The 11513-nt window shown below is 54.9% G+C and overlaps 2 protein-coding genes across 3 annotated transcripts in view; one reads left to right on the forward strand and one right to left on the reverse strand.

Moving 5' to 3' along the window:
- The window catches only part of LOC119058238 (tryptase beta-2), a 29042-nt gene extending 18159 nt beyond the window's left edge, over nucleotides 1-10883 (reverse strand). The window contains exon 1 of the mRNA XM_053671715.1: nucleotides 10789-10883. The gene's annotated coding sequence lies outside the window, so the exon portion shown is untranslated. The remainder of the gene's footprint in view (nucleotides 1-10788) is intronic.
- LOC119058218 (tryptase beta-2-like) lies at nucleotides 2104-3847 on the forward strand. Of its 2 annotated transcripts, XM_037157285.2 has the most exons (6): nucleotides 2104-2132; nucleotides 2343-2403; nucleotides 2550-2724; nucleotides 2831-3096; nucleotides 3253-3416; nucleotides 3495-3847. In XM_037157285.2, exons 2-6 carry the CDS (start codon nucleotides 2343-2345, stop codon nucleotides 3657-3659), a joined length of 831 nt encoding a protein of 276 aa, XP_037013180.2. In that variant the 5' UTR covers nucleotides 2104-2132; the 3' UTR covers nucleotides 3660-3847. The 2 variants fall into 2 exon arrangements, with proteins under 2 accessions (XP_037013180.2, XP_053527691.1); XM_053671716.1 differs by lacking the exons at nucleotides 2104-2132; nucleotides 2550-2724 and having other exon boundaries at nucleotides 2262-2403; nucleotides 2851-3096.
- Nucleotides 10884-11513: the final 630 nt, after the last annotated feature.

The following is an 11513-nucleotide window of genomic DNA, read 5'->3' on the forward strand; positions in this document are numbered from 1 at the left end:
ACACACAGGGGTGGACAACACATGGACAGGAAGACAACATCATTAAGATACCGCATCTCCCAACTCCATCACAGATTCAGTACAATCCCAGTCAGACCCTAGCAAGTTATATCGTGAATGTCAACTAGCTGATTCTAAGTTCATGTGGAAATGGAAAAGACTCAGAAAAGCTGATATGATATTGAAGAACAAGGACAAGATTGGAGGACCGACACTACTCAACTTCAAGACTTGCTGTCGGTCTATAACGATACTGATGAAAGAACAGACACACAGATCTATAGACCAGAGCCCGGAGCCCAGAAACAGAATCAACTGACCTTTGACAAAGAAGCAAAGGCAATGCAGTGGAGAGAAGACATTCTTTTCAACCAATAGTCATCAACAACTAAATATCCACATGCAAAAAAAATGAATCTTGACAAAGACCTTTCACAAAAATTAATTCAAATGGACCATTTTGAATTAAGCTATATCAATTTAGTTTATCAAACCTAACATTTAGGCTTATTAACTCAAAATAAACCTAAATATAAAAGCAAAACTATAAAACATGTAGAAGATAACATAGGAGAACACCTAGATGACCTTGGCTTTGGTGATGAGTTTTAGATACAACACTGAAGGTAGGATCCATGAAAGAAAAAACTGATAGATTGTGCTTCATAAAAAGTATAAAATTCTGCTCTGTAAGAGATAATGTTAACTGAACGAAAAGACGAGCCACAGAGTGGGAGAAATTCTTTGCAAAGCACATACCTGGTAAAAAAAAAACCTGTTATTCCATATGCAAAGAACTCTTAAACCTCAGCAATAAGAAAGCAGGCAGGCAACCCAAATCCAAATTGGGGAGAGGATCATGAAATATCCCCCGCACTCTGGGAGCTTCAGGCATCCTTCTGCCTGCTTCAACCAGATGGGTTTTAACCCTGACCTCATCCCTGATGATGACCTGCATGGCAGTGGGCACGCAGGCTGTTCAGAAGTACCGGGCAGGAGGAGGTTGGCAGGAGGCTCCAGTGACCAGGAGGCCCAGGGGGGAGTGAGGAGATGGCGTGGTTGACAGGCAAGGTCAGGAGGTCGCAGGCAGGGGTGGTGAGGCCTGACGGGGGCAGTGTCCAAGGGAAGCTGGCACTAGCTGCTTTTTATCTCACTGTCACTTCCAACTGCCTGACCCTCAGCTGATGGCACTCAGATCCCCAGACAACAAGGCCCCCCTGGGACAGCAGAACTGCTCAGGTGGCCCCCACACACGGACCCTGTTGGGCCTGGAATCGGGTCTCCCATCCAGTGTGAGGTCAACAGGGTGAGGACACTCGGTGCTGTTCCCTCTGGAAGTGGACAAGGGGGACTGTGTCAGCCCCTCCCTGGAAGTGAGGTGGGGAGGACTGAGCCCTGTCAGTGAATACAAAGATGTGGGGAGGAGTGACAGTGGTGTCACTGGCCCAAGAGCACCATGCTGCACGTCTTTAAGGGTGGCCCACAGACGTGGGTTCCTCATGGGGACACGGTTGGGGTGGGAGTGACTGGTTGCATAGTCAGGACAACACCACCGTCCCTGCATGCAGCCATGCCTGAAGGCCTCCTGAGGGAGCCCTCACTGCCCCTGGCAGATGAGAGGGGTCTAATTAACACTGGCATCTGGAAGCGAAGCTCTCTCAGTGCCGGGGTTCAGCTGGCTGAAAGGGAGAGGGATGCTCAATGTCTGCTTCCTAGTCCGCACGCAGCAGGACCAGCACTAGGGCACACAGAGGGGACCAGAGGGCACTGTTATGGGCACGGGAGCTCCTCTCCTCTCAGCCCTAACCAGGGGCTGAGTTAAATGCCATTAGGCATCTCAGCCAACAGAGCCTGGGGAGCCAGGACCCACCTGGTGGGGTGGCTTGTCCCCTGCTTGGCTCCACATCCATGCTGGGTGACAGGCTGGGGTGATCTGGACCCAGAGAACTGTGGGTACCCAGATCAGTGGTTCGGCAGTGGGGGCCTATGTCACATGGAAATCTGTCTGAATCACCCACTTCCTCCACACTGGATTGGAGGGCTGCGCACCCCTCCTCTGACCCCCTCCTGGCCTGCGAGGATAAATGGGGAGGGGAGAGCAGGCTGGGCAATAGCAGCAGGGAGCGGCCGAGGTAAGCACGCCCTGCCAAACCCCAACAGCTGGGTGTCAGGGCTCAGGGCAGCTGAGCCTCACATCTTCCTCAGCAGGACCTCAGACTCCAGGCCTGAGCCTACTGGCCCCTGACCCTGGGGTCCCCGACTCCATCTGTACCCCATACCCTGCAGACCCCAGCCTGACCCAGCCCCAGCTGGGCCCTACAGTCCCTCCTTGCTCCTTGCAGATGCTGAACCTGCTGGTGTTTGCCCTGCCCCTCCTGCTGGGCCTGGTCCATGCAGCCCCTGGTGAGTCCTGACTTGGGCCAGCCCTGCCCCTGCCCTTCTCCCCACACCCCAGGCCTCACTGTGGGCAGCTGGGTTCACAGATGCCCAGGTTTGTGTGGGCACAAGGGCCAAACTGTGTCCTGTCCTGAGGGTGCTTTGTGCCCCAGCCCCGAGCCAGGACCTGGAGAGAGTGGGCATCGTCGGGGGGAAGGAGGCCCCTAGAAACAAATGGCCCTGGCAGGTGAGCCTGAGGTTGCACAGGTTCCAGTACTGGATGCACATCTGCGGGGGCTCCCTCATCCACCCCCAGTGGGTGTTGACCGCCGCACACTGCGTTGGACCGTGAGTGTCCCTGGGGCCTGCTGGGTGGGAGAGGGGGGGCTCCCTCCTCCTTACCAGATGTCCAGGAGGCTGCTCAGCCCCCTGAGTGGGTGTCCCCTCCCTCCAGGGGAACTGCGGACCCTGCAGGCCTGAGGGTGCAGCTGCGGGAGCAGCACCTCTACTACCAGGACAGGCTGCTGGCTGTCAGCCGGATCATCCCCCACCCCAACTACTACACAGTTGAGAACGGGGCAGACATCGCCCTGCTGGAACTCGAGGACCCCGTGAGCATCTCCAGCCATGTCCAGCTGGTGACCCTGCCTCCTGCCTCAGAGACCTTTCCCCCAGGAACCTCGTGCTGGGTGACAGGCTGGGGCAATCTGGGCAATAAAAGTGAGTGCTGGGGACAGTTGGAGGCCTTGGGAATGTGGGGACTGCTCACATCCATGTCCCAGCTCTGGGGTTCCCTGTGGGGGAGGGGTCCCAGCAGCTGCCTGAGGACAGTGATGGCCTCCTCCCTGATGCAGGATGCTCTCCTCTCTCCCCCAGAGCCCCTTCCACCACCGTACCCACTGCAGCAGGTAAAGGTCCCCATCGTGGAAAACAGCCTGTGTGACACGGAGTACCACACTGGCCTGTACACAGGGGACAACGTCCGGATCGTCCGTGACGACATGATGTGTGCCGGGAACAGGAAAAAGGACTCCTGCCAGGTGGGCCCCTGTCCTCCCCAGAGTCCCCACCCACCCCAGCATCTGCAGCCACCTGCGACCCCTCCCTGTCCTCCCCAGGGCGACTCTGGAGGGCCCCTGGTCTGCAAGGTCAATGGCACCTGGCTGCAGGCAGGTGTGGTCAGCTGGGGTGAAGGCTGCGCCCAGCCCAACAGGCCTGGCATCTACACCCGTGTCACCCATTACCTGCACTGGATCCGCCAGTATGTCCCCAAGGAGCCCTGAGCCTGTCCCTGGGGCTGCCAGCTGGGTCCAAGGAGGACCAGGCCCCTGCTGTCCCCAGACCCCTGCCCCTGCCCTCCCAGGTGCACCTTCACCACCTCCCCTGTTCCTTGTGCTCATCTCCCCGCCTCCCCACCCCCAGCCCAGGGAGCAGGTGGCGGCACTGACCCCCATTAAAGCACATGGAGAACGCACGTGCTTGTGGCCATCTTCCTGGTTGTGGGTGTCCTCGAGGGGGAGGGGAGGGGCCGAGGCAGCCTGCAGAGCCACTGTCTGTCACTGTGGGTCCCCGGAACCCTGAGGCCTGGGCACTGTGCTGGGCACAGACCCCTCCCAGCCCCTGGTGCCCAGGCTCGTGTCCCTGCTGAGCAGCCCCATGTACTCAGGGCACAGAAAGGAACACAGAGCGTTCACCTCACGGCTCTCAGGGCGCCAAGGTGCCCCCCATGGGGTCACAGCCTGTTGCCTTGGCCCCTCCACACCCTGCGTCCCTCCAGCCACACAGAGCCGCCCCCCGCCGTCCCCCGCAGCCCCCCAGGCCGCTGTGTGCAGGACTCGGGCAGTGGTGCATCTGCCTGCTCTTCACATCCAGGGGATGGGGCAGTTGCGACACCTCTGAGTCACCGACCACTGCAGCGGGACATTCTCCTGTGGCTGTGCCAGCCAGGGGGCCGAGGCCCCAGGCCCACGCTCCCTCTGTTCTGAGAGGCCAAGTGTGTGTCGCACCCCCTCCTGGCCCTCTCCAACTGGCCATGCTGGCAGGTGGGGGTGGCATCTCAGTACAGTTTCAATGAGCATTTTTATGGTTTTTGCTGTGGGCAGCCCCTTCACAACTGAAGCCCTTCCCCTTGGCGGGAACGAGGACAACTGTCTACCTGCAGCACTGGGGACAGCGCCCTCAGGCCCCGCCCACTTCCACCCCCTGGGGCACTCTGGTCGCTGGGCGAGCTTCCCCGCCACTGCTCCTGTTGGTGAGCCCGTCGCTCTGCTGCGTCAGGCTGCCCTGCCCCCCAGGTCGCCTCCCAGACACAGCAGCTCCTGGGAGCCAGCAGCTCCGCTGCCCCTGGTGCCCACACTGCAGGTCCGGGTGGGAAGGGCCTCTGCCCCCACTCACCCTGAACCCTCGCTGCTGTGGAAACTCTGATGGGGGAGGTGCCCACCCTCCTCACTTTCCTCTCATCTCTAATCATTTCACTGTGGCCAGAATGCACGCCCTCCCTCCTCCCTAGAACGTGAAGGGTGTAGATGAACCGGGCCCTTCCCTCCTTCCTCCCTCACGCCCGTCCCCCACCCTCGTGGTGGCCGCAGTGGCTGGGGGGTCACCTCCTTGGATGGCTCACCTCACACAAGCACATTGACACTTAGCTCTAAGTGCCCATTGTGCTGGAGGACACTGAGGGACAAGAAGCCACCAGCCTCCTCCAGTAGGTGTGGGAGGAAGATAGATGGGCAGGGCCTGGGGCTGAGACCCACCCCCCCAACCAGCAAGCAGGGAGGAGGCTGGCCACCCCCAGCCTCCCCTCATCTGGTCCCGGGATCTCCAGGAACTCTGCCAGCTCAACCAGTGGCAAGTCACAGATAAAGTGAGTGCTGGCTTATCAGGGTCAAGCTGCCCTTCTGCTGAGCCAGTGTGGCTGTGAGGGGACAGCCCTCCCTCTGTGCCCCCAGGGTCCTCCTGGGTGGGCCCACGAGGCCCATGTTCATGGGGCTGCAGGCGGCCCATCCCCCCAGGGCCAGGAGAGGCAGGTAGTGTGGGGCACGACGCCCCTCCCTGTGTTCTCCTGCAAAATGGGCAGAAACCAGTCCAGTCCCAGAGTCCCTGATGGGACCACATGGATGGCCCTCAGAATTTCTTGTGTGACAGCAGGCCTGGAACCCTGAGGGTGCTCCCAGGGGCCACATGACAGGTGCAGGTGGGGAGAGAAGGGCTTCAGTGCCCAGGTGAACTGAACTGGGACAGTTGCGGACCCTGACATCGTTTCTTGTGGGGACCAGGGAGGGCACTGGGGGTCCAGAAGGCAGCGAACTTGGGTTACTCTAGACCCACTCCCCCAGCCCACCCACTGGGAGATATCAGGCCTCCTGGGGCCTGGGAGGGCTGGTTGGGCTCCAACCGCATGTCCGCAAGCTGGACAGAAACGGCAGTCCCTCTCCCCAAAGGGCACTGCCTAGATGTGTGGCCGTCACAGGGTTAGCACAGGCCCTGCACACAGAAGTGGCGCCACTGTTATCGCTGTTCATCATCAGAGCAAAGGTGGCCCCCATATACTTCTGAGCGGAGGCTCTGGGCCTGGTGCTGGCAAAAAAGAGGCGAGTCTGTGCCCCAAGAAGCCTTGTCCTGGTGCATCCCCGGCCACCTGCCCCCGTACCTGAGTTTCCCTACATCTCCAAGAGGGCTCTCCCATCTGGCCTGTGGTTGGAGCTAGGCAGAGAGTGGGAATGGGGGCCGGGAAAGTCGCAGGCCCTTCCTGAGACCCCTAACCGGCTTGGTCATCGGGCCCTGGCCTGCGAAAGGACGGTTAGGAAGGGGTGCCTGCGCTGGGCAGCTGGGGCTGTGCCGGTCTGGTCACTGGTGGAGACCATGGGACCTGGAGATGGGGATGGGGACAGGGACACTTGGGAGGGCAAGTTGGGAAGAGTTCAGTCACGGCCAGAGCTGTCTCTGCCGGGCTCAGTTGGCCTCGACCTGGGATGGTTCTGAAGAATGCTTGAGACCAGACTCCCTAAGGACAGAGAGCTGTGCTGTGACTTCCTGCTGCGCGACGCCAGGCCAGCCAAGAAACCCTCCTGAACCTCACTGGTCCCATCTGTAAAGGGGCTGCTCCTCCAGAGTGTGGCAGGTGACTATGCCTGCGACCACAGGGTCCGGAACGGCGGGGGCCCTCGGACTGCTGGGTGTCCTCTCCTCCTTCCTCGTTTCTGGGCTTTTACTCCTGGGCTGGCCCTCTGCAACCTTGGCTCCACCCAGGAAGAATCCTTCAGGGCGCCTAAGTCACCCCCGCTGCGCCCTCTCCTAGGCCTCTCCCAGCCCACCTCCACCCGCGTATGTCACCTCCCCCTCCTTCCAACCCTGGCCCAGGTCACAGGCCCAGGTCACAACTGCAATCTGCTTGGGAGGAGGGTGTGGCTGAGAACCCGGGAGGTACCTCCTGTGCCCCAAGCCCCCACTGGGTGCCTAGAACTGCACCCCCATCTAGGAAGGTGACCTAAGTGACAACAGCATCAGTGTCTCTGTCCATGAGGAGCCTGGTTCCAGGGCTGGACCCTGACACTGACTGGGGAGGGAGACTCCAGGTCCCAGAGGCGCGAGCCCTGGGCAAAGCCCTGGGTTCCCGGGGCTGGCTCTGCCCTTTGCCCCAACTCCCCTGTGTTTGCAGCATTGGTGACATGGGGAAATCAGGTGTCCTGGCTAGGTCTGTGTGTACCTGATACATGTGTGCATGTGTGCGAACATCTCTCAGGTTTCCCTCTCCACCCAGACTCCGCTAGTTGTTAAAATGCAGTACAGTATTTTGCAGACATAGCTGTAAACAGGATGAGCTTCACAGAAACCCAACTGCATAAGTGTAGCCAACTGCGAAGAGGAAATCAACGTGTGATTTACCAAATGTGTGTGTAAACTGCGGCTAAGCCTCCCTTCAGGAAGGCAGATCTTTGGCTGTAAGTGTGTGTGTGTCTCCCCCCTCCCCCCCCACCCCGCGTCTCCTTCACTTGCTGCGAGTAAATAAAACCACCCAACAACAACCACATCTCATTCTTGAATAAAACATCCCAGGAGAATGCACCCCTGGAGTTCAGTAACAAATTTGGTGACTCAGATGGGGTTCTTCTAAAGGGACTCCCTCAGCCTGGTGTGGCTGCGACAGCCCACGCAGGGCTTCCTCACCCAAATCTCCACTGCACAGAGGATCTATTCCATAGGAGACTCCCACTTGGCTCTGACCTCAAGAGCAGCTGCCTGGTTCACCCTGACAGCAAAGCGGAGTGGACACCTGAACCTGCGTCATTCAGAGCTTCAGAATGCAGGGAAGCAGTTTGCCCCTGTAGTCACTTTAATTAGTGTGTCTATTCCCATTTGGGTGTTGGATTGTTGGGAGTATTAGGCAGCATAGAGAGCGAGCCAAGGCAGGGACTGGGAGGGAGACGCGTCTCGCCCACTAGCTCAGCAGCCCTGAGCCTGGTGCAGTAACATCACAGCAGGGATAGCGCAGGAGGAGGGGAGTCCTTGAGACTCTGTGCTGGGAAAGGGGGCCTTTGTAGCAATTTCCCGAAGACAGAAAGCCTTTACTAGCTGAGAAAGAAAGCCTTTGTAACTGCATATGAATTCCAAAGTCTAGACTGGGGAGGAGAGGTACCTAGAAACTAGCTAGGGTATATAACCCCTAAACCCCAATAGTTGGGGCACACAGATTGGCTGAGTGCCCATTTGCAGCCTTTTTGCTCAAGTGTATTTCATAAATGAATTTGCTACGTTATTTCTACTATACATATTATCTCTCTATTGAATTCTCGTCTTGCAAGTGAGGCAAGAATCAAGGAGGGGAAGGCCCCCTGACTCAGGTCTCCCTGGTAGCAGAAGGATAGTTTGGGGTGTAGGGCTGTTGGAAGGGTTCAGGTTGCTTGGGCAGGAGCTGTCTCTAAGACTCCAGACCCAGGGCCCAACCTGGTCTAACTCTGCAGAGTTGAGGAACTCCCGCAGAGCAATCCAAGACACCCTCAGGTGACCATCTCTGGTCTGGTTGTCTGGTTGCTAGGCAACTCTGGGTCACTGACAGTATTTTTGGTGGCAGAGATTATGGGATCGTGGTGTCCAACACCCTGTAGTTTCTGTCCTGCAGGAGCTAGATTTTCTTCTTTGTGTTTATGTTTGCGTTTGCCCTGTATGTAAACATGACGTCTTATATATAAATGCGTCAGCTGTAGGAAATACAAATTTGATCCCCAAATGCATCCTCTTGGGGTGCAGTCTCCAGAATTGAATAAAAAGAACTCTGTTTATTTAACTTAAAGAAATTAAGCACTTCCAACCAAGATGGAGGCATAGGTAGACACACTGTGCCTCCTTGCATGACCAAAATAAGGACAACAATAATTTAGAAACAAAATAACAACCTGAACTGACAGAAAATTGAACTCTATGAAAGTCGGACAACCAAGGAGCTGAAATAGACACATTCATCCAGACCGGTAGGCAGGGCGGAGTCGGGAGGCCAAGTGGAGAGGGGTCGCGGCACAAGAAGTGGTGACACCAGGCGCGCAAGGCACCCCAGGTGCGCAAGACAGCACCAGGAAGACCCTGGGCACACAGGCAGCAGTTGGAAGACCCTGGGCACGGGGGTGGCAATGGGCAGGCCCAGTGAGGGGGCAAGTGTGAAGCGAGGCACTGTGAGCAAGGCAGCAGGCTGACCTGGCAGTGGTCCCACATTTGCATGTAGATAACTGGGAAGTGAGACAGACTGTGCAACCCAGGGTCCCTGTGCCAGGAAATAAAGCCTCAAAAGACTGATTAAAAACACCTATGGGGGGGGTTAACACACAGGGAGAGACTCCCAGCCTCACAGGAGAGTTCTTGTGGAGAACTCTCTCTCTCTCTTGCAGAGACCCACAGGGTCCTAGAACATACACAAGCCTACCCACCTGGGAACCACCATCAGAGGGGCCCAGTTTGCTTGGGGGAAGCAGCAGAAGGGACTGAGGTCTGACAGAGTGGAGCAAGCACCATTGTTCCCTCTCCGACTCCGCCCCCACATACAGCATCACAACCCAGCAACTGGGTTGCCTCACCCTGGTGAACATCTAAGGCTCCACCCCTCATACATAAAAAAAAAAAAAAAAAAAAAAAAAAGCTGAAACAGAAGAACAGATCAAAACTCAAGAAATAATACAACTAAGCAACCAAGATATAGCCAATCTATCAGGTGCACAGTTCAAAGCACTGGTGATCAAGATGCTCACAGAATTGGTTGAATTCGGTTGCAAATTAGATTAAAAAAATGAAGGCTACGCTAAGTGAAATGAAGGAAAATGCACAGGAAACCAATAGTGATGGGAAGAAAACTGGGGCTCAAATCAATGGAGTGAACCAGAAGGAAGAAAGGAACAACCAAACGGAAAAGAATGAAGAAACAAAAATTCAAAAAAATGAGGAAAGGCTTAGGAACCTCCAGGACATCTTTAAATGTTCCAACATCCGAATTATAGGAGTACCAGAAGGAGAAGAGGAAGAGCAACAAGTGGAAAACTTATTTCAATAAATAATAAAGGAGAACTCCCACAATCTGGCAAAGGCAATGGACTTCCAGGAAATCCAGGAAGCTCAGAGAGTCCCAAAGAAGATGGACCCAAGAAGGAACACACCAAGGCACATCATCATTACATTAACCAAGATTAAAATGAAGGAGAGAATCCTAGAAGCAGCAAGAGATAAGGGGACAGTCACCTACAAAGGAGTTCCCATCAGACTGTCAGCTGATTTCTCAAAAGAGACCTTACAGGCAAGAAGGGGCTGGAAAGAGGTATTCCAAGTCATGAAATCCAAAGACCTACATCCAAGATTGCTCTGTCCAGCAAAGCTTTCATTTAGAATGGAAGGACAGATAAAGTGCTTCTCAGATAAGGTCAAATTCAAGGAGTTCATCCCCACCAAGCCCTTATTATATGAAATGTTAAAGGGACTTATCTGGGAAAAAGAAGATAAAAAACATGTATAGTAAAATGACAGCAGACTCACAATTATTAACAATCACACCTAAAACAAAAACAAACTAAGCAAACAACTAGAACAGGAACAGAACCACAGAAATGGAGACCACATGGAGGGTTAGCAGCAGGGGAGTGGGAGGAGGAGAGGGGGAGAAGGTACAGAGAATAAGTAGCATAGATGGTAGGTAGAAAATAGACAGGGGGAGGGCAAGAATAGTATGGGAAATGTGGAAGCTAAAGAACTTGAGACACATGGACATGAACTAAAGGGGGGTATGTGGGTGGGAGAGGGCGTGCAGGGTGGAGGGGAATGAAGAGGGAAATGGGACAACTGTAATAGCATAATCAATAAAATATATTTTTAGAAAAAGAAATTAAGCACTCATATAAATTAGGAAATATAACAAATGTGTCAATGGTGGAAAACTACCTGTCTTGTTCAAGGCGCCTTGCTCCACGCTGGGAGACGTCTGTTGTGGGTTCAGGAGGCGTTGTTTTCCAAGTGCAGCTCCTCTGCTCTCTCGGGTTGCGTGCTGCCAGCTGTCTGAATAAGACTCCCACTGTTCTCTTCCTTTGAAGAGTAAGTATAAAAAAATTGCATGCCACATCTCTTCAAAGACACTGATTGATATTAAAAGATGTTCTACTAGCAGGTGTGATTTCAAAAATTTTACTAAAGGTGTGGTAACGGAGGCCACATAGCGGTGCCAGGAAAAGAAAAAAAAATCTGCTGTGACTTAAAAATGTAGTCTGAGTCAGCCTTGTTGGACTTGCAGACGGTAGCAGGTAGCATCAAGCACATGTGTGTACATTTTGGGCAACAGAAGGCAAAAGGTTGGGCTTCCTGGCCACATGGCATGGGAGAAAGTTGGAAATGACACAGGGAAATGAATTACTTTTAGTGTGATGGAAAAATTCGTGAAGACTTTTAGAGTGGTCTTAAAAAGTCATTGACGGGACCGATGTTCATTCATATGAAGGAACACACATCTGCAAGAGTGGTTCCGGGGTCACCGCGTCTGGGCAGCAGTGGCGTCCTGCCTCCCCTCGTGTCAGAGCCCAGTCAAGCCAAGAAGAGTCGTGAGACCTCAGCTTCTTCCCTGAACAGCAGCCCATTAGCCCCCTTTCTCTCCTCCAAACCTGTAGGGGCTGGGG

This window comes from Artibeus jamaicensis, unplaced genomic scaffold (genome assembly GCF_021234435.1).
Source record: "Artibeus jamaicensis isolate MK-2021 breed Jamaican fruit bat unplaced genomic scaffold, CSHL_Jam_final contig_700, whole genome shotgun sequence".
Taxonomy (NCBI): Eukaryota; Metazoa; Chordata; class Mammalia; order Chiroptera; family Phyllostomidae; genus Artibeus; species Artibeus jamaicensis.

Excerpts from the sequence above, each read along its gene's own strand:
- LOC119058218 (XM_037157285.2), top strand. The coding sequence starts at position 2,343 with ATGCTGAACCTGCTGGTGTTTGCCCTGCCCCTCCTGCTGGGCCTGGTC. Across the intron at positions 3,097-3,252 it reads GGGCAATCTGGGCAATAAAA|AGCCCCTTCCACCACCGTAC; the intron begins GTGAGTGCTGGG and ends TCTCTCCCCCAG. Across the intron at positions 3,417-3,494 it reads GGAAAAAGGACTCCTGCCAG|GGCGACTCTGGAGGGCCCCT; the intron begins GTGGGCCCCTGT and ends TGTCCTCCCCAG.